The 27,737-nt window shown below is 36.6% G+C and overlaps 1 protein-coding gene across 2 annotated transcripts; it reads right to left on the minus strand.

The window, feature by feature from the left end:
- Positions 1 to 2,176: 2,176 nt before the first annotated feature.
- Positions 2,177 to 27,406, minus strand: LOC110781202 (uncharacterized). Of its 2 annotated transcripts, XM_056829235.1 has the most exons (9): positions 18,355 to 21,718; positions 18,188 to 18,275; positions 16,574 to 17,310; positions 16,344 to 16,473; positions 15,941 to 16,239; positions 15,501 to 15,710; positions 15,329 to 15,421; positions 15,145 to 15,243; positions 2,177 to 3,667 (listed from the first exon to the last, which is right to left on the minus strand). In XM_056829235.1, the coding sequence occupies exons 4-9, from the start codon at positions 16,465 to 16,467 to the stop codon at positions 3,455 to 3,457; spliced, it is 1,038 nt and encodes a 345-aa protein (XP_056685213.1). In that variant the 5' UTR covers positions 16,468 to 16,473; positions 16,574 to 17,310; positions 18,188 to 18,275; positions 18,355 to 21,718; the 3' UTR covers positions 2,177 to 3,454. The 2 variants fall into 2 exon arrangements, with proteins under 2 accessions (XP_056685213.1, XP_056685214.1); XM_056829236.1 differs by lacking the exons at positions 16,574 to 17,310; positions 18,188 to 18,275; positions 18,355 to 21,718 and adding an exon at positions 27,168 to 27,406.
- Between the last annotated feature and the right edge of the window lie 331 nt (positions 27,407 to 27,737).

The following is a 27,737-nucleotide window of genomic DNA, read 5'->3' on the forward strand; positions in this document are numbered from 1 at the left end:
ATCTCCAAGGATTATTATGACGTTCTAATTCTGTGAATTGATGTGGTTACTGGTTATTTAATCCTACCAAATTTGTTAGATTTTACTGCTGTTTGAAATTGACAGCAACTTATAAGATTGATTAAACTTAAGTCTGCTCATAGAACTATTTTACTGTAACATGATCCAAAACCTACTCTAATAGTAGAAAACTCATAGTTCCCTTGCATACTGTGAAATGTATAGGTACTGATGTACTGGTGTAGTGCCCCATCCCTTATTTGTTGTTTTGGTTCTAGCAACGAGTGGTTATCTTCTGTCTTCCGTAGTCCGTTAGGTTCAATTAGGCCGGGTCTATGCTAGGGAGCAACCTGGTGTCTCTTTTCTACTAAAAAGTTGTGGTTATAAGTTGTGGATTGATTGGTTGTACTAAAAAAAATGCTAGATATTTATGGTAAAATCTAAATGCCTTTGACTTTCTCATAATTGTGCTTTGACCATATTGTTGGCACTCCCCTTGGCAAGGTTTTCGGTGATGTTTCTGAGGAACAATCAATTGCGACTGTTATTGAAGCTTTTAATCAGGGTATCAACTTATTTGACACTTCTCCGTAAGTTCATCGTCTTCCTCAAATTTGATGAGCCATTTCTGTATTTCTCCCCAATTTTAGTAGTATCTAGATGTGTATTTTTTGGAATTTTTGGAATTGTAATATGTTATTTTGATTATTGTTATACGAAAATTGAATTTTTTGTGACCCATTTTGGGGTTAGATCAGTATTTGTCATACTGAAATCTATTAGAGTGAGTTGTCTCGGGTTGGAGACTAATAGAGTGATCGCAAAATTACTCCACCTATATAGCCAATTGATTATGGGATGAACAGGGATACAAGTGTTCTGACTTGGATTTCGGCCAAGCCTATTTTACAAAGTTAACATTATATACTGTAAAGATGCCGCCTTTGTCATTTGATTGGATTAATTAGGATTGTGTTGTTGTAATGATTTGTTATGATGAATCTATTTTGTGGATTTTGCATGTTTAGGTACTTTGGTGCGAAAATGTCGGAGAAAGCGCGTGGGAAGTGTTTGAAAGCACTTGGTGCACCTAGAGGAAGCTCTCTGATTACAAAAGCAGTGATGGGAAGACAACTCTACTTCACTTTGTGGTTCATGAGGTTGTCAGGAACGAGGGGTGACGGTGTGTTATGAACAGGAACAACATCTTAGCCAGAACTAACAGTCACATAAACTCAACCTCAAACCCAAACCCAAACCCAAACCCGGAGGAATCCAAGTCAAAAGAGGAACAAGAAAAAGAGTTCTTACAGCTAGTATTACCTGTTGTAGGGGGGTTAAGCTCTGAGTTCTCAAATGTTAAGAAAGCAACCACCCTGATTTCATTTTAGACCATTACTTTGAGCTAGAATTAAATAATTAATCTGTATTCCTCAGCTTCTGTTTTAGAACACAGTTCTTATAAGTAGACTGAGTTTATATTTTACTTTATAAGATCAGAAGAAATGTCCCTTAGATTGCAAAATATTTCTTGGTATATTATATACTTATATAGCACAATTTTTAGTTTTTTTTAATACTCGCACGCATCGCGTGCATATAAGACTAGTATATATATATGCTAGGGTTTGAGTTATGATCCCCAATTTATATGATTTTCTATTCTCTCTAACATCCCATCTTCAATAGAATATCAAATGAGACTATATAAAATTGAAATATCCATTAACCCACTACATCAATCCAATGAAAAAAGGGTACGATGCCACAATTATATCACTACAAGAAAAGGACCTATTTATGACGGGAAATCCCGTTGTTGACCCGTCATAAAAGACCTATTATGACGGGATTACCCGTCACAAGCCCGTCATGAAAGGGGGCCGTCGTAATTGGCTATCCCTTCATGACCCCGTCGCAAAAGCTTATTGTGACGGGAAAAATTCCCATCGCAAAAACCTATTATGACAGGAGAAAATCCTGTCGCTAAAGGCAAAACTCGACGGGCTAACCTCCCGTCGCAAAAGCCAACTAACAACTATGACATACTAAGCCGTCGCAAAAGACAAGATATTGATTCTTATATGAATCTGCTTGTGTAGCTGCACCTGCTACATATCCCAAAGATATATTCTACATTATAGTAATACCATCATCATTGCATACAAATCAATGAAAACAACACAACCCCAGTTAATTACAAAAAATCCAAATGAATTGTCTGATGCCTAATTATATAAAATTTCCAGTTTATCTGATGACTAATTATATAAAAATTCAAACTCACTTGTCTACAACAGAGAAGATTCAGCCAGTAGAAATGAGGCACTTTAATTAGCAGAGCAGTTAGCAAGGAAGCATATCAGCAACACCAACTTAACTTGAGAGCAGTCAGCAAGGAAGCCAGTAGAAATGATATCCACCATCCAAATAATTGTCACAAAATACATGATGTAGACAAACAGAACCCAACATTAGTCGACCAAGTCAATTAATGCAAAATGTAGTTGATCTGTAAAAGATCTTTCCTTTGAATTCAGCAGAGAGCGAAACAAGTTATGTGTTTCAAACCAAGACAGAATTTGATTAAAATAAAATGTGGAAAGTGTTATGGTATATAACTGCAAGCTCAGACCTTCCAATTACACTCTAAGGTGTACTCACGTCTACAAATGTAACTCAGAGAGGTGTCAACTCCATTGATACTAAGCAGGTTAGCTGAACCACCTAGCCAGTCATTTTCTAGATTTATCACTTACGATATCATTAATTCATCACTACTTGATCAACTGTAAGATTAAGAGGATACTGATTTTTACAGTCAAACATCAAGTAACAACCGCAGTACCAGCTCTTCTTATTCTTGTCTGCAGCATTATATTGCAAGAAAAAATGTAATTGTTCTTCACCAAGTGAATTCAGAACAACTAAGTAAATATTAATAACTTTTCATTCCTATGAACTAATTGCTAGATCCCTGCTGCTCATATTCGATCGACCACATCCTTGAACCCAATGTATTCGGATCATACTACAATAGTTTGATAAGTAACTAGGCCTAATTTTGTCAATTTTATCTACCAATCTGCTACACACGCACACTTTTTAGTGCTGCGACAACATCTTATCATCTCAAGTAAACAAATTTAGATCTCAAACAAAGTAAAACGCCAATATTGCACCAAATCTCCCTTGAATAAAGCAAATACTTTGTAATAATCATTTAAACTTATGGCCTTAAACACATCTAGAATGGCCTGAAGTTTTCCCAATACCTGTACATCATGTGTTTTACCTATCATAAAAAAAGTGACTTAATTAAAAGAGGGAGATTTATAGTATTTACCTTACTCATCACCAAAAGCATCTAGAATGGCCTGAAGTTTTCCCTCAAATTTTGCTTCAACTTCATTTAAACGAGCAGCGAAGGTTCTGCTTTCTGCTTCCACATGTTCTATTCTTCCCAGTAACACTTCATTAACATTTCCAGCTTGTTTAACTTCATTTCAAGGTCAAATCTGTTTGGTAGAGGTCCTCTTAGATCCTTAGGCTTGACAGAACCACCATACCCAACCACATATCCTTTATTTTGCCTCCCAAAACATTCTTCTATAACATCAAATACCTCCATCTCTGGATTTTCTTGAATTGTCTTCTTGATCATTTCCTTTAAGAATTAAAAATCAAGTAAGTTGCAATATCCAATAGGGTTTCACAGTTTCATATTTTCAGCTTCTTATTTCACATAACTGTAAGTTGTTATAAAAACCACTGTAAGTTCTTATGGCATGTGTTTCTCTGAATAAGATTATGTGTTCTGTCTTTGTTTGTAAATGAAGATTGTTCCAGGAATTTACTACTTGCTATGGTAAGTTTTTTCCTCATAAACCTAAGTTTGCATCTCAATTCTTTCTATGGTTGTTGTTTGAACCTGTTTCTGTTATAACTGACTGTTACAGAACAAAAACATTGCAGGGGACACTAACAATAGGAGCTGGTTTATAGGATAGAGATACATGACCCCTTGTGAAACAAATGAGCCAAGACTTAACTAGAGATACAAGATTTGAATTGTTAGGTTATGATACATATGACAATTCATAAATCATGCGGAAAAACCATAAAGCCAGGAAAGCATATTATTTACACATAATCATTTAGCATAGTTTAGATGCATACTCTTTGTTGCGTGCCTTCCCTAGCTGCGCCCGAACCGAACAAGAACAAGTCTTTAGGACTCCAAGTGTCGTCCCTCCGTAGATAGTCCACAGCACGTCCGGATCCGCCTTAAGCTTGACCAACTAGGATCGCCCTTAAGGTACTTAGAATTTTCGGCACTTATAGGCAATTGTGTGACTGAATTTTTGCTCTCAAAAATCACTTTGAATACTTGAATACTCGATGTAAATATGTGACCCTAGGCACCTATTTATAGAGTTATGGAAAAGGATTTGGAATCCTATTAGGATACTAATTTATTTAATTATAATCCTACTAGGACTCTAATTAAATAAACTAAATCTTTTAGGATTAGATTTAATCATATGACAAATCCCGGTAGCCTTAGGATTCGAGTAACACACTTCGAGTGATACGCTAGCACCGCACGCAGGCCTTGCGGCCCACGCACAGCGCCAGCCCACTCGTCGCAGCCCCCCGCGCGCGCCAAGGCCATTGCAGGGCCTGGCCTTGTGCTGGACCGGGCGTGGCTTGGCAGCGTGTTTTTGGGCGCTTGGGCTTGCTGAGCGTAGGCCTGGCTTCGTGCTCGGCCTTCGTCTAGCAAGTCTCGTCCGATGCTAATTCGTACGACGCGCTTCCGATTAAATTCCCGATTCCGGAATTTATTTCCGATACGAACAATATTTAATATTTCCGATTCCGGAATTAATTTCCGTTTCGAACAAATATTTAATATTTCCGTTTCCGGAATTAATTTGCGATTCCGATAATATTTCCGATTCTGACAATATTTCCGTTTCCGGCAATATTTCCGATTCCGGCAATATTTCCATTTTCGATAATATTTTCCGATACGTACCATGCTTCCGTTTCCGGCAACATCTACGACTTGGATAATATTTATATTTTCGATACGATCCATATTTCCGTTTCCGGCAATATCATCGTTTCCGGAGCATTCATTTCTTGCCTGTGACGATCTCAGCTCCCACTGAAACCAAGATCCGTCGATTCCGAATATCCATAGATGGAGTATTTAATGCCATTAAATACTTGATCCGTTTACGTACTATTTGTGTGACCCTACGGGTTCAGTCAAGAGTAAGCTGTGGATTAATATCATTAATTCCACTTGAACTGAAGCGACCTCTAGCTAGGCATTCAGCTCACTTGATCTCACTGAATTATTAACTTGTTAATTAATACTGAACCGCATTTATTAGACTTTAACATAGAATGCATACTTGGACCAAGGGCATTATTTCCTTCAGTCTCCCTCTTGTCCTTAGGGACAAGTGTGCATTTCCTAATTTTGTCGCTCGATGCTTGCTCTTGAACATAAGGTAAGAGTTGTCATCCTTATTATGTCCAGAGGTGTTCCTCGGTTTCAGAGTTCAACTGATCAAATAAACAGATAATCATAGCCTATGATTCATCCGAGCACGGCCATGCATTTCACAGTTTCTAGCTCTCCGAGTGGCCTTGTACAACTTTTAAGCATCTCATCCCGATTTATGGGAGGACAATCCCAATCTTGCGATCTTGAGATTAGACTTCGTTTGATAGGTGATTACCTGAGCGTTGCCTTTATAGCCTCCTTTTACGGTGCGACGGTTGGTCAACGTCAAAGCAACCAGTTCTCAAACAAGTAATCTCAAATCACTCAGGTATTGAGGATTTAGTGTCTAATAATTTTAATGAAATTTACTTATGACAGATTTTCATCTCTTACAGTAAAGTTTCATAGGTCTTGTCCGATACTAGTCTTCCCAAAGTAAGTATCTATGCAAATGATTATGACATTGCCATGTCCATGTAGTTCAAGAAACAGAACTACTAGTCATCTTGCATTCTAATCGTCTAACGTTTTCTATGCGTCCAATTTTATAGAAAACTCCGACTAGGGACCATTTTCAACCTTTGACATTGAAGTTCACTTGATAGACATTTCTTAGTCACAGGACTGGTCCTGACAGTCTATCTCGAATATATCGTCAAATTGAAGGGACTCATCATTTAATACTAAACGAAGATTAAATGGAATATGAAAATACATTTCATATATGATAAATGTTCAACCCTAATGTTCTACAGCCATGGGCCTCGAACCCATCCTTAAAACAGTTCATGGAATTCAAAGCTATGCTTGATTTCCAGTGCCACAATGTGAGTGTTGTTTCTCACTTGTTGCATAGGTTTAGTTATCATGCTTTGCCAATCTTAATATCTTTTCATCGAATGTTCTTCGAGATATGATGATAAGATCTTTTGAGTGTGTTTATTTTGTGATCTATTCCTTCTAGCTACAAGAGTAGTTCTACGCATTTTGCAATGAAGAACCATCAAGTCAGAAGACATATGATCTACCCAAGTTCGGTGAAGAACTCTTTAACATAAACCAACAACCCTGTTTTATTGCTTCTTAGGCAATAAGTACTTTTACTTCAACTGTTTAGGTTGCTAGTGATGCTTTGTTTGGATTTACTTATCCAAGCAGTTCACAAATATGTGGAAGACTTTCCAACTATATCTTAGAACTTAGAAATTTAATTTCCCACGCAACAACTCATGGTCTCCAATCCATGTTGCCATTTCAAAAAACGATGCTCTATAGCTCGTCTTTGTCAATGGTTAACTCCAAAGGATCTTGCTTGATCCTTTGCCAGTGTTTATGCGTGTAGCATCAATATTTAGCATATCTTTATTTCCTTGAATCAAGAACTATTCCTATGTACCTTTTCAAGTACCATAAGTATTCTTGATCTCAATCTAGTTGATCTTTACTTAGATCAATAGAGATTGGTATATGTTCGTCATGGCTAAAGTCATACGATACATTTTTGGCGATCCTCATATTATATCATATATGATAAATTCTTTTGCAGAATAATTCTCAACTAAATTGTATTCATGTAACTTTAGCTCATTCAATTTCAGTAGATACTGAATCCAACTAAATTCTATATAATATAGGTTAAGAATCTCACTTAGATCCTTTGATGTTTTAACTTAGTAAATGCTTATACATAGTTCAAACATTCTTTACTTAGATTTATTCACATGGGTCGAATATCTCCAATGGAGACTTTCGTGTTTGATTTAGTAAATGCCATTACTTAATCCAAAACAATATCATAAGATCTTTGTAAATAGATCTTAATACCCAGTATGTACTAAGTTTCGCCATGGTCCATCATTGATGAATAATCTCAAATCTAAGTCATTAGCATTTGAATGTTATTTTACAATAGAGAGATATGTGTGTGATACACATAGGACCAATTAAGTTTTATGTACTCCCACTAAACTTCTTATATATCTATAAGAATCATGTATATTTTATGAAACTAAAATACTTATTAGCTTCACTAAAATACATTTCTAATTCCCAATTGCTTGCTTAAATCTGTACTTAGATTTTATAAACTAGCTTTTCTTTTCAAGCATTTATTTGGATCCACAAATCCTATGACATACCATGTACATAGTTTCTTCCAACATTTGACTGAGGAAGATGTTTTGTCATCCAATTGCCATATGTACCAATATGAAATCATTGCTTGAATTATAGACTTAAGCATTACGATTTTGCATGAGGTTTCAACACAATTCACATCGTGAATTTGCTTGTAACCTTTAGCAACTAATCTAGCTTTGTGTGTGAACATAATTTCATGTTTGATGGTTTTTATCCTTAAAAACAAACTTTGCAACCAATAGGTGTGAAACTATTCTTGCAAATCAACAAAATTTCAATTTTGTCATCAAAACATTGAGTATGTTTTATGGCCTCTAACCATTTAAAACATTTGAGTCTATATATGGCCTCTAACCATTTTAGGGATTCTGGGTTTCGTCATAGCTTTCTTACAAGTCACAAACTCATTAATCTACATGATAATAGTTTGACTGCAAGTTGTAGGTTTCTTCACTATCTAATAGAAGAATTGCATAGTTTCAGTGACCTGAACTCCATGTTTCTTAACTATCTAATAGAAGAATCTCATACTTTCAGTGACTTGAACTCTATGCCTACAAGGGTATAGAACATCAAACAACAGAATATCAATAGCCACTTAAAAGTCCTTTGAATATTCTGTTCTCCTTGAAGCACTTGTAAAGTCTTCTAAGAGATGTCTATTCTTTAAAGCCACTTCTAAAGTCCTTAAAGAATACGTGTTCGGATTTTCTAAAGAACTTCGAAAAGCCTCCGGAATGTCCGTTTATGTTTGTTGTTCGCCTCGAAGACTTTCGAGGTCTATTTTCTCCCACTTGTCATTTTGGAAACGAATCTCCAAAAGGACATTATTTCGAGCAAACAAACATTATGTTCTCAAAAATTCGTGGTAGAAACAATACCCTTGTGTCTCATTTGAATAAATCACAATGAAACATATATCTATACTTGGGCCTTAGTTTGTCGAATGACAAACACTAAGCTCCCACTGAGTTTTGCAACTCTCTAGATATATTTTATGAAAAGTTATTCTGAAATTACTTTTCAATAGCTTTGACGAATTTGGTTTAGTTTGGTGGTAGTTGAGCATTTTGTTTTAGAAATTATAGGAAAAGTCCTTATGATTCATCATTAATCGAATCAAGTACTAATTGACTTCGATTATTCCAACTAAGATATGCCATATCTTATGGACCTAGATTGTGAAATTACAACACACAACCATTGATGATCATATTTGGTCTCAAGTAATCATCAACATGATCTAACCTAGATCTTTATGATTTCTTGCCAAGTGGATTTTATACTTCTGAATCTTGGAACTACCCAAACAGATTCAACTTATATCACATTTGAGTCAATAAACCTATATTCACTCAAATCCATGTGAAATAATAAAGTCATAAAATCTTTCTTTAGCTTTGAACTCTATTGTCTAGGTGTTCTAACAATAGTTCATATCTTTTGTTACTTTCAACAAGTAAGACTAGTCGTCTTAAATTGATCTAGAAATCAATGAACTTTCAAAAGTCCATTAAAATAGAGCTTTTGAATGTTAACTTGTTGATATGGTCTAAGCAACAATGCCAAAGATTAGTGGAACTCAAATCAAGGGTTTGATTTGAACCTAGTAAAGTTTTTATTTTTAAAGAGTTGTTTGTTTTAATCAAGCATATTGACTCAACCCGTAAATGACCATTTCATTCAAATAAACAAACAAACATTGTTTTTGTTCTTCTGAATGTGAGTCTTTCTGTGTTTGAAACAGAAATTTAGGTATGTTGATTATGGAACAAAATATCCATTAAGTTCCAGCCTTTGAAAGGACTTAAAACAAACTAGATGACCCTACAACTAATGTAGCACTGCCATGCTTCATTTCCCACTTGTAGGTCATTAGTGTAGCCTAGCTTCCATTGTTTGAGTTATTACCGAAGTAAGAACCTCAAGCGGTATATGATACCAAGGAAGTTTGATTGCTAGGTCACTTCTCTTTAAACATAAACTTATAGGTAGAAACGGAATCGTAAATTCCTTTCATTTGTTCCTTGTTTTCCTATTTCTTGTACCCTTTCTTATAGTCTTAGGAATTGAATTCTATAGTGTTGACTTTTATACTTTGTTAGACATGTCCGATGTCATTCCAACAGAGTTCTTACCATTTTATTTATGTTGAATATTCTGTTTCAACTAGATGATCTTACCAGAAGCTTCTAAAGTTCTCTAAGCATCAATCTTATTCGACTGTCTAGGGACTAGACTCATTCGAGAATTAAAGGGACAAAGATATTAGGTTGTTAACCATTGGTAAAGCTGAGCGTTTAAACTCAATGCTTTATGATCTCAAAACTACATTGTATTTTGAATTCACAAGCACCAATCGGTTTGCCATTCGACTTTGATACTCGAAAACAACCATAAAAGTCGATATAAGAAACGTACATTTTAAATTGCTCACTTTCTCTCATTTCCGTGAATCGTTCTTGGATTCACTACCAATCGAGGAAATTTACTGTTACCTTTCTAAAAGGATTTACTGCAGTGCAAGATTTTTAATTATAAACAATAATTAAAACATACATTGAAGCATGCAAAGTCAAAACATTTATCATGAATAATAACTTGAAAATTAAAGCAATCATGCAATTCAAACAAGTTATTAGCATTTTATTCGAATTTAATGTTCCGGCAGGTGTGAATAAAATGATTCCAAGATCCTAAAATCATTGAAGAATTAAGCACAGTTTTTCGACTTAATTCTAAAACATCTTAGGTAAGCAAAAACCTTTTGCTAATAGTCTAGAAACTATTCTTGGTTGATAGGCACGTCTAAGAACTTATTAGGTAAACCTATCGATTTTGCCACGACATAAAAGGACTCCTTACTTATATCGTTGAGTTTCACCAAAACTAACATGTACTCACAATTATTTGTGTACCTTGCCCCTTTAGGACCAATAAGTAACACCTCGCTGAGCGAAAACTATTACTAGATTGATGTAAAGGATATCCAAGCAAGTGTATATTTTGGCATGGCACCTTTTAACTCAATTTTTAAGTTTGGTACTTAAGGCTCTTACTATGTTGGTTAGATTTTAAGTGAACTAAAATCCTTAATCATGCAACATAATCAAGCTTTTGATCTCATGCATTTTAAGACATATTTAAAAGCAATAAATAACTTAAAACATGCATAAGATAAATGTGATCTAGTATGACCCGACTTCATCTTGAAACTTTAACTTCAAAATTCGTCTTGAAAATCTCCGTGGGAGGCACCATTTTCTTCAAATAGAATAAGCTATAATTAAAACTAATTACAACTATTTGATGGTACGCAGACCATATCTGAATTGAAAAACAACTTTGGTACTTTAGACCAATTACATTCAAATTAATGGTACGCAGACCATATTTTCTATCCTATTTGGGCCATACTAGTCACTTCATAACCTGCAAAACAGTACATATACAATATATACCATTCACCCATTCATTATCATGAATGGCCCACATGGCTGGTTAGTAAAACACATTATGCATCACGTAAACATTTGCAGCAATTAATCAAGGGCACCAATAATCTACCAATTATTCAGTCCTTATTAATTCTAATCAAGTTGTTTTAACCTTAAGGATTTGTAGACCTAATCAAGAGTTTATGACTAAAAAGAGCTCCTACTTAAACCAATAAATTCATATGCTTTACTAATTTTAAACATAAACATGTATTTCTAGTCTAACCGGAAACATACAAATTTAATTAAAATTTAAAGCTCATATAAATTTATAATTGAATCCAAAAAGTTTAATTTAATTTCAGTCGTATTTAAATTAATTCATGATTTTAATTTTAGTAAAATAATTAGAATAAATAAAATTTATTATAATTACAATATTCAAAATTAAAATCCAAGAAAATAATTTAAATTATTAATTTTAAAATTAATTAAAATTACGTAAACTGAAAATTTCAAATTAAAATTTCAAAACGATCTAATCGCAACGCAACAATCCCACGCAACGCACGCCCATGGGCCACACGCACACAGCCATCGCTGGCCATGTGCGCGCAGCCCATGCGCTGCGTCGCATCGCTGCTGCTCACCATCGCAAGGCATCACGCGAGCTGGTGCTCGCTGCGCGCGCCAGCGCTCGACGCAACAAGCATGCTGCCGCAGCCCATCGCTGGGCGCAGCGCTCGTCGCACGTCGCAACACGCACCCGCACGTCATCGCTGGGCGCAGCGCTCGTCGCACGCACAACAAGCACTCGCACGCCATCGCTGGGCGCAGCGCTCGTCGCACGCACAACAAGCACTCGCACGCCATCGCTGGGCGCAGGGCTCGTCGCACGCACAATAGCGCTCGCTGCGCGCGAGCGATCGATGCTTGGCGCAGCACTCGTGGCACGCGAGCTTACGCTAGCTGCGCGCGAGGCTCCGCACGCTTGCGCGAGGCAGTGCGCGCTGTGGCGCAGCTCGCTTGCTGCCCACACGCGACTGCTCGTGCCTTCCTCTCGCCCTCGCCCATTCGCCCATTGCACACAGCCCACGACACAAGGCAGGGCTGCTGCCTTGTGCTCGTGCACCATGGCCTTGCTCATTGCATTCGTACCGCATGGGCGACGAGCTCCCTTGCTCGTCGTCACATGCCCGAACTATACAACACCCCTTAATGGTAACACGTAGCGTCCATTGCTTTGTGCGTGCAAGTTATATGAGCGAATCGCATAAAAATTTAAAATTTATATTCAAAATTAATGACAAATTAATAAATAATATTAATTTCATAATTTTAGGGCGAAAAAATCGAAAATTTATTATTCAATTGATTTCCGATTAACATGGATTCAAGTCTAGGTCATAAAAATTTAAAATTTAACATAAATTTACAATTTTTATGGTGGTTTTTAATAATAGGTATCTAATTAAATTATAACTAATTATGAAAATCAAATTAATTCTAAATTATTCCAATTTTCAACAAATTAATCATAATTACAAATTAGATTGCATAATTAACAAGGCTAGGCATTCAAACTTGTTAAACATATACAGTAGGTCAATAAAAAATTCAAGATTTATCAACAAGAATCGCAAATATTTAATTTAACATCTTAAATTTACGAAATTTTGCATTCGAAAAACTAAAACCTCCGAAAAGTCATAGTTAGGCTTCGAGTTTGAGAATTCTGGGTTCGGCCGAAAAATATTGTTTTTGTCAAAATTTTAGAATGCCTTTTACATGCGGAATTGACACAAAAATCACTCGATTTGGATGAGTAACGAAGAAACTGCTGAAAAACTGCGTACTTATAATTAAATAAACGCAATTTGCAATTAATTAACAATTACGAAAATTAATCACCCCTTTTAATTCTTGCAAATTTGTAATATTTAACCATGTTCATGCAATTTAGATTATGAAAATAATAAGAGGCTCGTGATACCACTGTTAGGTTATGATACATATGAAAATTCATAAATCATGCGGAAAAACCATAAAGCCAGGAAAGCATATTATTTACACATAATCATTTAGCATAGTTTAGATGCATACTCTTTGTTGCGTGCCTTCCCTAGCTGCGCCCGAACCGAACAAGAACAAGTCTTTAGAACTCCAAGTGTCGTCCCTCCGTAGATAGTCCACAGCACGTCCGGATCCGCCTTAAGCTTGACCAACTAGGATCACCCTTAAGGTACTTAGAATTTTCGGCACTTATAGGCAATTGTGTGACTGAATTTTTTCTCTCAAAAATCACTTTGAATACTTGAATACTCGATGTAAATATGTGACCCTAGGCACCTATTTATAGAGTTATGGAAAAGGATTTGGAATCCTATTAGGATACTAATTTATTTAATTATAATCCTACTAGGACTCTAATTAAATAAACTAAATCTTTTAGGATTAGATTTAATCATATGAAAAATCCCGGTAGCCTTAGGATTCGAGTAACACACTTCGAGTGATACGCTAGCACCGCACGCAGGCCTTGCGGCCCACGCACAGCGCCAACCCACTCGTCGCAGCCCCGCGCGCGCGCCAAGGCCATTGCTGGGCCTGGCCTTGCGCTGGACCGGGCGTGGCTTGGCAGCGTGTTTTTGGGCGCTTGGGCTTGCTGAGCGTAGGCCTGGCTTCGTGCTGGGCCTTCGTCTAGCAAGTCTCGTCCGATGCTAATTCGTACGACGCGCTTCCGATTAAATTCCCGATTCCGGAATTTATTTCCGATACGAACAATATTTAATATTTCCGATTCCGGAATTAATTTCCGTTTCGAACAAATATTTAATATTTCCGTTTCCGGAATTAATTTGCGATTCCGATAATATTTCCGATTCTGACAATATTTCCGTTTCCGGCAATATTTCCGATTCCGGCAATATTTCCATTTTCGATAATATTTTCCGATACGTACCATGCTTCCGTTTCCGGCAACATCTACGACTTGGATAATATTTATATTTTCGATACGATCCATATTTCCGTTTCCGGCAATATCATCGTTTCCGGAGCATTCATTTCTTGCCTGTGACGATCTCAGCTCCCACTGAAACCAAGATCCGTCGATTCCGAATATCCATAGATGGAGTATTTAATGCCATTAAATACTTGATCCGTTTACGTACTATTTGTGTGACCCTACGGGTTCAGTCAAGAGTAAGCTGTGGATTAATATCATTAATTCCACTTGAACTGAAGCGGCCTCTAGCTAGGCATTCAGCTCACTTGATCTCACTGAATTATTAATTTGTTAATTAATACTGAACCGCATTTATTAGACTTTAACATAGAATGCATACTTGGACCAAGGGCATTATTTCCTTCATGAATCAGCTGTAAAGCTGTAAACCTATGAAACTTGCTATTGGATTCTTTATATTTTTCTTTTCAATGCCCACATTGCCCCCCCTCTCTCTCTCTCTCCAAACCAGAGGCCCACAGCACAGATAAAGTCTTTTTGAGTGATTGAGGAGAGAGAGAAATCAAGTGTCAGACTGTCAGCTTTTAGCTCAAGTCTTCAGAGAACAGAGTACAAAACTCCCCACGTATACATGCACAAAAGTCCTACACTTTATCAAGTGTTACTTTAAATTAGTGAGAGTTTTCCTGAAGCTAGGAAAAATTTGAAATGCACCAATAGACATGGACAAACTGTCCCAGACTTACATAACCAAACCAACAGAACTTCAAAGGACAGTAGGAAAGTAAATTCAGATCTTTCATGAGAGGAAACTCATTGATTTACAAATAACAAGTAAGGTGCTAAAAAATAGATACCCTTCGATGGTTTCAGACTATTCAGAGAAACTGTTCTGTTCTGAATTCACAATCTTCAATTATGTAGATTCAATGCATTTAATAATAACCTAAATGATTCATGCATTATCTCAGAAACAAAGATAGAAAGACAGGAAATCGTCAACAGACAAAACTTACATGTTTACATTACAGATCAGAAGATAAAATTACATGTTTACATTACAGATCAGAAGATAAACTTACATGTTTTTCCACAGTTTCAGGCTTGTTTAGGATATTTCCTGTTTTGTGAGTGTCGAACCAAAACTTCTCAAAACTTGGAGGATTTCCAGAACTTCCACCCTACAAAAAATTCAATCAATATATCACACTTCTAGAAAACAAAGTAATTGATGTAAACATTATTTTCGTATGGATGTCATATTACCATGTCATACTTTATTTGTCGAAATGGCTTACTTCCCGTACGCTGTGGCATGGTTACTGCACCTCTATTTTCAGAATTTTTCCCACCGATTTTCTGAAATACAATGATGAAACAAAGCATGAATTAATGTATCATTGGGATAAATACAATGAAGAAAGTGCACGGATGAAACCTTGTAGTTGTCACTATGGTAATAAACTCTCACAAGCCATTCCCAATCATACTTATCCATGTTCCTTGGCACCCTCGTTATAGCTTGTCCCATAGACTTGTTCTTTACGTGATCTTGAAACATTTTACCTTGCCATTTCCTCCAAATTTCCTTCATATGATTAATTGTAGAGGTACGCTCTTGTTCCATGTCCTCGCTCTCAAACTTCTCCTAGAAGTATTCAAACTTTACAGGTTAACAAAAATCTAATTGTGAGGTAACAGAAAAAAGTACAGCATTACCATACAAATCGGAGGTTAAACCAAAACTTAAACCATAATATGTGGTCCTCTTGCTGGAGCTGGGGGCAGTCTTAATGCAAACAGAGCACTTCTCTGACTGCAGTAGTGCAACTAGTGTTTCAGTAAAACAAAAAAAACAACAGTAGCAAATATCCATACCTGTAAAACAGCCCACATATGTTCTACATTATCTGAGTCCAAATCTTCCCATTTGTGAACTCTCACGGGACACAAGTTGGGGTTATGAACAATTTTCCCAAAATACCTTGTGAATTCATTTCCATCATCACCCGCTACTCGACCTTCATAAAACGCTACCCGAAGTTTCTTCCCAGCTGAAAGATGTGCAGCCTTCTTGCACTTATTTCTTCCTCGAGGTACTAGATTGAGATTCTTCGTCTTTACCGGAGCACTTGAAGAAGAGCTAGCTCCAATATTGTTAGTATTTTCTACTTGACCTACTTGATAACAACAAAAATTAATTAGAAACAGGCTTATCCAAATAAAACAAGCAATAAATCACAAAATTTGATACAACAAGAAATAAATCACATTATCTGACCTTGTAAGAGACTGTCCAAGTCATCTTCGAACGGAATATCCTGGGCTTGTTGATTTATTTCTTTACCTCTACTATTCATGCGATTCCTACCAAGTATTTCCTTTATTTTTGCAAAAGGGGCCATATTATTCTGCAATATTACCAAAAGAACAGTTAATAATATTTATAACAGTTAGTAATATGTATATTGAAAGAACTCAATACAAACAAAAAGTATATACTTATATTACTTATTTACAAATGACACTTGATCGTTTTAGGTTCTACTTCTCTTGGAACTTCCACTTGTTTTCTGTTTTCTCCTTCTTTTTATCTCACTTTTATCAACAATTATGGGTTCACCTTCTCCAATTGCATTACAGATCTTACCACCTTTCTCAAAGGAAACATGTGGAAGCCACTCTGGAAGAAATCGTTCGGACTCATTTAACTGAAACGCCTCATTTTCGTTGTCTGTCTCATTTGTATCATTATTGCACTTTGATATTGTTTTATACAAGTCCCTAGGTTGTGTTTTCTCAGCTACATGCCAACCCTTATTAGCATTGTCAACAACATAAAAGGCTTGTGATGCTTGACTAGCTAACACAAATGGTTCATCTGTTTTCAAAAGGCGACGACAATTGATGCTCCCTGTACCATATTCATCGATCTTCATCCCATTCTCAGTATCATGCACATCATACCACCGGCAACGAAACAATGTCACACGTTTAGCACCCAAGTATTGCAAACTCACGACTTGTGTTAGCACCTCGTAGTAGTCGAAGAAGCTATTACTCATATCAACTTCACCAACCACAACTACTCCACTATTTTGTGTTACTAAGCCTCTATCACGCTCTTCCGACTGAAATTTAAATCCACTTGTAATGTAACCACCAAAGAACATAGCAGTTTCCATTGGACCACGCCCTATAGAGAGCATCTCATCATTTATCCGACCTTCCTTTTGCAAATATTCAGCCTGTTTGAAAAAGAAGTTTGAAGAGTAAGAGTGACATTAAAATAGCCTTAACATTTGATATAGAAAGCCAGAAATGAAAGTTGTCTGAACAATCAGATTATTCCATGTTGTCTTGCATCCTGGTTGACTTGGCCTTAACATTTTTTGGCTGAAAGTTGAACATTACTGGTTTAAGATTGTAGGTTCTTACTAAAATGGTCTTTTAGCTAATGATCTCACGTTCTGTCCTTAACAAGGATACATAGAAGATTCTGACCAATGAAAAAGAGTTCCAAACAACTACCACTGGTTTCAAAACATAAGGAAAGATCATTACTACTCACCAAATACCTCAAAAAGATCCTACATCAATTGTCCTATTAGAATCACAACCAATAAATAAATCAATCTCCAATACTTATTTGAACAATCGATTAATGATATACCCAAATCGAAGTGAGTGGCAAACTACTAGCCTAATTACAATTACCATATCAAGAAATTAACTTTCATCAAAGATTTCAAAAACCCAAATCAACTGCCATTGCAAAATAATGATCAAATTAATAAACAAAAAGAGAACAAGAATCGAAACAGGAAATTAAACATACTCAAATCAAAATGAGCTCCAAACAACAAGCCAAAGCATACCATTGCAGTTACTAAATCAGGACCTGATCAACAGTTCATCAAAACTTTAAAAATTCCCTACATTATCTCTATCTTTCCAGAACAATGAACAAATCAAGAAAACAACACAAACCCAATGCCAAGTTCCAAAACAACCAACCAACCAAAGTTTCTAAATCAGGAACTGAACAACTATGCAGTACTGAAATATGAAATATGCAGGCAGATAAATACATAAGGACATAAAGACTATGTCAAGTAACTTTACCGCTTTACGAAATCACTTTATGAAACTTGAATTCCAACTTTGAATTGGTATCTCCAAGCCTCTTTTATCTACCACCTCATGAAATTTCCTGCATTATGTTATATTTGTAAGCATAATAAAAACAACAAAAAGTACCAAAAGAAAAAGAAAAGCAAAACATAACTTACTGGATAAATGGTTGCACCTCTCGACAATTCTTGAGAACATATGCATGGGCCTGCTCCCACTCGTGTAAGGCTAAGTCATGTGCTTGTCCAGCCCCTAATGGTCGTCCAAGGTGACAGAATATGGATAGTCCTCCAAGATTTTCAATGACACCACCATCAAAGTTCCTTACCGGGCGATTGAATTTAGTATTTATGTCATGCAAATACCTTGAAATCAAAGTCGAGCATTCATAATCTGCAAAAGCTTCTGCTATCGACCCTTCTGGACAAGCTCTATTACGAACAAACGACTTAAGAGTGTACAAAAACCGCTCCACCGGATACATCCATCTATACTGAACAGGACCCCCAAGTAAAGCCTCCGTAGGCAAGTGAACCGTGAGATGTACCATAACCGTAAAAAAAGAAGGGGGAAAAACTTGCTCAAGTTTACAAAGGGTTATGGGAATTAGAGTTTCTACGCGCTCCAACTCATCTAGCCGAATTTCTTTAGCACACAATATTCGGAAAAATGAGGACAACTCAAAAAGCGGCTCATATACTGAAGGAAATAATGCCCTTGGTCCAAGTATGCATATAATGTTAAATCTAATAAATGCGGTTCAGTATTAATTAACAAGTTAATAATTCAGTGAGATCAAGTGAGCTGAATGCCTAGCTAGAGGGCGCTTCAGTTCAAGTGGAATTAATGATATTAATCCACAGCTTACTCTTGACTGAACCCGTAGGGTCACACAAATAGTACGTAAACGGATCAAGTATTTAATGGCATTAAATACTCTATCTATGGATATTCGGAATCGACGGATCTTGGTTTCAGTGGGAGCTAAGATCGTCACAAGCAAGAAATGAATACTCTGGAAACGATGATATTGCCGGAAACGGAAATATGGATCGTATCGGAAATATAAATATTATCCAAGTCGTAGATGTTGCCGGAAACGGAAACATGGTATGTATCGGAAAATATTATCGGAAATGAAAATATTGCCGGAATCGGAAATATTGCCGGAAACGGAAATATTGTCAGAATCGGAAATATTATCGGAATCGGAAAATAATTCCGGAAACGGAAATATTAAATATTTGTTCGAAACGGAAATTAATTCCGGAATCGGAAATATTAAATATTGTTCGTATCGGAAATGAATTCCGGACCGCGAATTTAATCGGAAGCGCATCGTACAAATTAGCATCGGACGAGGCTTGCTAGACGAAGGCCCAACACGAAGCCAGGCCCGCGCCCAGCAAGCCAAGCACCCAAACACGGAGCTGCCACAGCCTCGCCAGGCCCAGCAAGGCCATAGGCGCGCGCGGGCTTATGCTCGTGGGCTGCGAGGCAGCGCGTGCTCGAGTGGGCCGCAAGGCTTGCGCGGGTGCGTGCGTTCCTCGTGATCGTGCAACACTCGTGTTCGTAACGAATCCTAATCCTATTGGAATTTGTGCATTGATTAAATCCTAATCCTAATCCTAAGAGATTAAATTTATTATTTAGAGTTCTAATAGGATTCTAATTAATAAATCCATATCCTAGTAGGATTATAATTCCTTTCAATAAACTCTATAAATATAGGCCTAGGGTCACATATTTACATCAAGATTTGAAGTATTTAAAATATAAGATTTTCAAGCAAAAATCAGCCAAACACTTGCAACCCAAATAGCCGAAAATCCTAGTAACCTTAAGGGCGATTCTAGTGGGTCAAGCTTAAGGCGGATCCGGACGTGCTGTGGACTATCTACGGAGGGAAGACACTTGGAGTCCTAAAGACTTGTTCTTGTTCGGTTCCGGCGCAGCTAGGGAGGGCACGCAACAAAGTGTATGCATCTGAATTATGCTAAATGATTATGTGTAAATAATATGTTTCCTGGCTTTATGGTTTTTCCGCATGATTTATGTTTATTCATATGTATCATAACCTAACAGTGGTATCACGAGTCTCTTATTATTTTCATAATCTAAATTGCATGAACATGGTTAAATTTTAAAAATTTGCAAAGAATTAAAGGGGTGATTAATTTCCGTAATTAATTGCAAATTGCGTTTATTTAATTATATGTACGCAGTTTTTCGGCAGTTTCTTCGTTACTCATCCAAATCGAGTGATTTTTGTGTCAATTCCGCATGTAAAAGGCATTCTAAAATTTTGACAAAAATAGTAATATTCGGCCGAACCCAGAATTCCCAAATTCGAAGCCTAACTATGACTTTTCGGAGGTTTTAGTTTTTCGAACGCAAAAGTTTGTAAATTTAAGATGTTAAATTAAGTATTTGCGATTCTTGTTGAGAAATCTTGAGTTTTTGATTGACCTACTGTATATGTTTAACAATTATGAATGCCTAGACTTGTTAATTATACAACCTAATTTGTAATTATGATTAATTTGTTGAAATTCGAATAATTTTGAATTGATTTGTTTTTCATAATTAATTAATAATTTAATTAGGTATCCATGATTAAAGTACACCATAAAAATTGTTAATTTATGTTAAATTTTTAACTTTTATGACCTAGATTTGAATCCATGTTAATCGGAAATTAATTGATTAATAAATTTTCGATTTTTCGCCCTAAAATTATGAAATTAATATGTTTTATTAATTTGTCATAATTTTGAATTAAATTTTTTTTAAAATATTTATGAATACGCCCATAAATGTTGCACGCACAAAGCAATGGAAGCTACGTGTTACCCTTAAGGGGTGTTGTATAGTGCGGGCACGAGACAACGAGCAAGGGAGCTCGTCGCCCGTGCGGTACTAATGCAGCGAGCAACGAGCCTGGCATGCGCAAGGCTATGCGCCTAAGGGGCGTGTGCTACGCGTGTGGGCGATGGGGCAACGGGCTAGCAAGTGCAGCGAGCAAGGCAAGCACGTGTGGGCAGCGATGGATGCTGCGCCACACATGCGCTGCGTCGCTCAGCAGCACGCCAAGGCAGTAGCCAAGGCAGCGACAAGCGCAGCACAACGTGCACGCGAGCAGCGTTGGCTGGCCTGTCTAGCGAGCGTTGCCCAGCAGCGCGCCAAGGCGATGGGCGAGTGGGCTGCGCGCAAGCGTGGCTCGCTGGGCCTGACGCATTGGTACGTTGTTGCTTGGGCTTTGCGGTACGATCAATCGAGTGACAAGGGGTTTGTTGCTTGTTGGACTTGACGAGGTATGGGCGCAAGCCCATGGCCTTGTCTTGACCCGATTGGTTCGCTTTAAATTTTAATTTGAATTTTTCAGTTCGGAAATAATTTTAATTAACGTTAAAATTAATAATTTAAATTGTTTTCTCGGGATTTAATTTTGATTATTATATTTATTATAAATTTTAATTTATACTAATTATTTTACTAAAATTAAACCTTGAATTAATTTAAATTCGTTTAATTCAACTGAAATAAATTAAATTAATGGATTCGATTATAATTTTATATGAGCTTTAAATTTTAATTAAACTTGTATGTTTCCGGTTAGACTAGAAATACATTTTTATGTTTAAAATTAGTAAAGCATATAAAGTTATTGGTTTAAGTGGGAGCATTTTTAGTCATAAACTCTTGATTAGGTCTACAAATCCTTTAAGGTTAAACAACTTGATTAGAATTAATAAGGACTGAATAATTGGTAGATTATTGGTGCCCTTAATTAATTGCTGCAAATATTTATGTGATGCATACAATGTGTTTTAACTAACCAATTATGTGGGTCATTCATGATAATGAATGGATGAATGGTATATATTGTATATGTACTGTTTTGCAGGTTATGAAGTGACTAGTATGGCCCAAATAGGATAGAAACTATGGTCTGCGTACCATTAATTTGAATGTAATTGGTCTAAAGCACCAAATTTATTTTTCAATTCAAATATGGTCTGCGTACCATCAAATAGTTGTAATTAGTTTAATTATAGCTTATCCTATTTGAAGAAAATGGCGCCTCCCACGGTAAAATTCAAGACGAAGTTTCCAATCCATTTTCAAGACGGACTTTGAAGTTGAAGCTTCAAGATGAAGTCGGGCCATACTAGATCACAATTATCTTATGCATGCTGTAAGTTATTTATTGCTTTTAAATATGTCTTAAATATGCATGAGATTGTGGCTTGATTATGTTGCATGATTAAGGATTTTAGTTCACTTAAAATCTAACCAACATAGTAAGAGCCTTAAGTTCCAAACTTAAAAATTGAGTTAAAAGGTGTCATGCCAAAATAACACTTACTTGGATATCCTTTACATCGATCTTAGTAATAGTTTTCCGCCATAGCGAGGTGTTACTTATCGATACTAAAGGGGTAAGGTACACAAATAATTGTGAGTACATGTTAGTTTTGGTGAAACTCAACGATATAAGTAACGAGTCATTTTATGTCGTGGCAAAATCGATAGGTTTACCTAATAAGTTTTTAGACGTACCTATCAACCAAGAGTAGTTCTAGACTATTAGAAAAAGGCTTTTGCTTACCTAAAATGTTTTAGAATTGAGTCAAAATACATAATGTGCTTAATTCTTCAATGGTTTTAGGGTCTTGGAATCATTTTATTCACACCGGCCGGAAAAATAAATTCGAATAAATAGGAAAACAAGGAACAAATGAAAGGAAATAATGCCCTTGGTCCAAGTATGCATATAATGTTAAGTCTAATAAATGCGGTTCAGTATTAATTAACAAGTTAATAATTCAGTGAGATCAAGTGAGCTGAATGCCTAGCTAGAGGCCGCTTCAGTTCAAGTGGAATTAATGATATTAATCCACAGCTTACTCTTGACTGAACCCGTAGGGTCACACAAATAGTACGTAAACGGATCAAGTATTTAATGGCATTAAATTCTCTATCTATGGATATTCGGAATCGACGGATCTTGGTTTCAGTGGGAGCTAAGATCGTCACAAGCAAGAAATGAATACTCCGGAAACGATGATATTGCCGGAAACGGAAATATGGATCGTATCGGAAATATAAATATTATCCAAGTCGTAGATGTTGCCGGAAACGGAAACATGGTACGTATCGGAAAATATTATCGGAAATGGAAATATTGCCGGAATCGGAAATATTGCCGGAAACAAAAATATTGTCAGAATCCGAAATATTATCGGAAACGGAAATATTAAATATTTGTTCGAAACGGAAATTAATTCCGGAATCGGAAATATTAAATATTGTTCGTATCGGAAATGAATTCCGGAATCGGGAATTTAATCGGAAGCGCATCGTACGAATTAGCATTGGACGAGGCTTGCTAGACGAAGGCCCAGCACGAAGCTAGGCCCGCGCCTAGCAAGCCAAGCGCCAAACACGGAGCTGCCACAGCCTCGCCAGGCCCAATGCAAGGCCAGGTCCAGCAAGGTCATAGGCGCGTGCGGGCTTATGCTCGTGGGCTGCGAGGCAGCGCCTGCTCGTGTGGGCCGCAAGGCCTGCGCGGGTGCGTGCGTTCCTCGTGACCGTGCAACACTCGTGTTCGTAACGAATCCTAATCCTGTTGGAATTCGTGCATTGATTAAATCCTAATCCTAATACTAAGAGATTAAATTTATTATTTAGAGTTCTAATAGGATTCTAATTAATAAATCTATATCCTAGTAGGATTATAATTCCTTTCCATAAACTCTATAAATATAGGCCTAGGGTCACATATTTACATCGAGATTTGAATTATTCAAAAGGTAAGATTTTCAAGCAAAAATTACCCAAACACTTACAACTCAAATAGCCGAAAATACTAGTAACCTTAAGGGCGATTCTAGTTGGTCAAGCTTAAGGCGGATTCAGACGTGCTGTGGACTATCTACGGAGGGACGACACTTGGAGTCCTAAAGACTTGTTCTTGTTCGGTTCGGGCGCAGCTAGGGAGGGCACGCAACAAAGTGTATGCATCTGAATTATGCTAAATGATTATGTGTAAATAATATGTTTCCTGGCTTTATGGTTTTTGCGCATGATTTATGTTTATTCATATGTATCATAACCTAACATATACCTCCTTAGGCAACAACCCGCGAGTAAATATAGGAAGTAGACGTTGAATAATGTGACAATCATGAATTTTAAGCCCAACAATTTTTGACTCCTTCATATTTACACACTGGGAAATGTAGGATGCAAAGCCATCGGGCACTTGGAGTGCTTTGGAGAACTCACACACTATTTTTCTCTTGTATAGAGGAAGCGTGTACACACCCGAAGGCACCAAAATCTTATCATCTCCTAGATCAACAGGACGCAAATGTGGCATTCAGTTCATTTTTTTCAAATCTTCACGACATCTGAAAGTATCTTTTGTCTTTCCATTTACATCCAACATAGTATTTACAATATTATCACATATGTTTTTCTCAATGTGCCTTATATCTAAATTTTGCCTTAACAAGAGGGTTTTCCAGTATGGCAACTCAAATAATATGCTCTTCTTGTTCCAGTTATCACCTCTCTGTTCATGTGATATTGTGACCTTCACACTAGGGTCTTTTGTCAAATTAATGTCTTTCATGTCCTTAACTTGACTAAGGACATCATCCCCACTCAATGGTTTTGGTGCTAAACCATTACCTTTATCGTCACAAAAGTTATCTTTATCATCCCTCTATGGATGATCAACAGGAAGAAAACATCGATGACCTAAGAAACATTCCTTGCCACCACAATGCACATGACAAGTTTCCTTGTGACAACAAGGACAAGCTAATTTACCCTTTGTGCTCCACCCGGACAAATTGGCATAGGCGGGAAAATCATTGATTGTCCAAAGCTAAGATGCATACATCGTGAAATTTTGCTTCTTGGAAGCATCATAGGTTTGGACACCAACTTCCACAACTCCTTTAACTCTTTCACAAGTGGTTGCAAATAAGTGTCTATGGTATCTCCCGGACCATCGGGACCCGGAATGAGCATAGGGAGGATGAAATTAGGTTGTTTCATACACATGTGAGGAGGAAGATTATACGAAATGAGAACAACAGGCCAAATGCTATAAGATGTACGTGAATTTTTATAAGGCTGGAACCTATCACTAGCTAGACCAAGCCTCACATTACGGGGTTCCATAGCAAAGGTCTTATGCAACTCGTAAAAATGTTTCCATGCCTTTGAGTCCGAGGGATGATGTGCCAGATTAACATCAACATCCCTGCCATGATGCCAACTCTTCATTGAAGCTATCTTGCTAGACATGAACAATCTTTGAAACCTTGGCTCTAGTGAAAGAACCTTAATATCTTTGCTGGAATTTTCTTACCCCTCTTGCTAATTTTAGTTTCCCCACTTCGATCATCTTCCTTCCATCTAGATTTCTTACAAATGTTGCAATACTCTAGATCTATATCATCCTTCTAATACAACATACAATGTTTTGGGCATGCATCTATCTTCTTGTATGACAACCAAGGTCACGAATCACTTTTTTTGCCTCATTGTATGAATCTGGCAAACTAGAGTTAGAAGGAAGCATTGTCTTGTACAAATAATCTAACAACATATCAAATGACTCATTACTCCAACTATCGAGACTTTTGATATGCAGCAAATTCACTAATGCCGACAATTTTGAGCACCTTGAGCCTTCATATAATGGTTGTTCATTGTCTTGAAGCAACTTGTAGAAGGTTTTTGCATACTCATTTGGCTCATCCTCTTCTGCTTTTATGCCCTCCATTTGACCAATATCAGGAAACATATCGGCCAACATCTCTCTCATCCCATCCTCTTCCTCATCCTCGTCATCTATTTCATTATTCTCCTCATTTTCTTCAAGATCCACATCCACCAAACTTTCCCCATGAAAATACCAAGTCGTGTACCCCTTGTCCATCTCATAAATAATCAAATGATTACTTATTGTTTTCCTATCATTATGAGATGAGTTTTTGCATCTATTACATGAACATGCAATAAGTTGAGAATCTACAACTTTAGAAAATGCATAATCTAAAAACTCTATAACTCCATCTCTATATGCTTTGCTAAACCTATCATTCAAGTGCATCCATTCTCGTCCCTTTTCCTTATTCATCCTACAACATTATTAATAGTAAATAACAAAGTCATTCAAAATCACATTCCTAGATAGAATCATTTGAAGGAAACATAATAAACATACTTGACACTTAACAGAACCATCATTTAACATTGCTAACAATAACAAAGTCATTCAAACCCACATTCCTAGACAGAATCATTTGAGGGAAACATAATAACATATGCAATCTGTTCCAGAGCAATTGAACTTTGGGTGTAATTGTCTAAATTTAGTAGAAAATATGATTATGACATACTCACACCTTAGACTTCTATAACTAAATTACGTCTTTCAGGTCATGTAATTTAGGTAAAAGTTAAGATTTTGGTGTACATAGCAGAAAGAAAAACATAGTAATACACATGACACCCTTACACTCTTTACGATGGTGATGCAGACATTATGACAATCTTTTTAAAAGAGGTAATTCCAACATTTTCTTATACAATAGGTATACCAAGTGCCTGATGCTTCAATGCTACACAGATTTATTCAGGACACAGATATAATAGCAGATTTTTTCCCGCCATAATCATATTCAGATCCAATAACTAGTAGTTGATCGGAATAAAACTCTAATGAGCAAAATCAGATAACTAGGAGATACGAATTCGCAACTAAATGACAAGTAATCTAGTAAATTTTACAGGTAAATTCGATCAAAGTTGCAAATTCACAGAAAATCAAACAAACAAAGTTTTGTCATGAAATTCACAAAAAACTCTATAATTTCACAAATAAAATTGGAATTCTCACAGAAATTAAATTCAAGAGAAAAATACGACCATAAAAAGAGATTAATACCTGATAATAGTCGAATCTGGAGGAAAAAACACCTAATTAACTTGCATCCGAAAATAAAACTTGATATCACTCGATTTTGATTCAAATAGTCTCTAATTTGAAGCTTAATTAGACTAATTAAAATTAAAAAGCTCGATTTTGTTGAGGAATTTCATGAAACCCTGCGAGTTTGATTCATCGCCTTCGTCGCCTTTGTTTGATAGAGTGAAAGGAAACAAACGAAGGAGGAGAGAAAATATGAGATTACTGTAGGTCATTATTGTATTTGTGGGTGGATTTTGGCAGTTTTTTTCCCATAAAACCCATTACAATAACGACGGGCTTTGGGCCGTCATTAAAGCCATTACAATTATGACGGGATTTGGTCCCGTCGTAAAAGCCATTACAATTATGACGGGATTTAGGTCCATTACAATTATGACGGGATTTAGGTCCTATCGTAGATGAGTTATCGTTAAAGCCATTACAATTATGACGGGATTTAGGTCCTATCGTAGATGAGTTATCGTTAATGGGCTGCTTTTTTGTAGTGAATTATATCATACCTATTAATCTAGTATGAAATACTGA

Source organism: Spinacia oleracea, chromosome 5 (genome assembly GCF_020520425.1).
Source record: "Spinacia oleracea cultivar Varoflay chromosome 5, BTI_SOV_V1, whole genome shotgun sequence".
Classification (NCBI taxonomy): Eukaryota; Viridiplantae; Streptophyta; class Magnoliopsida; order Caryophyllales; family Amaranthaceae; genus Spinacia; species Spinacia oleracea.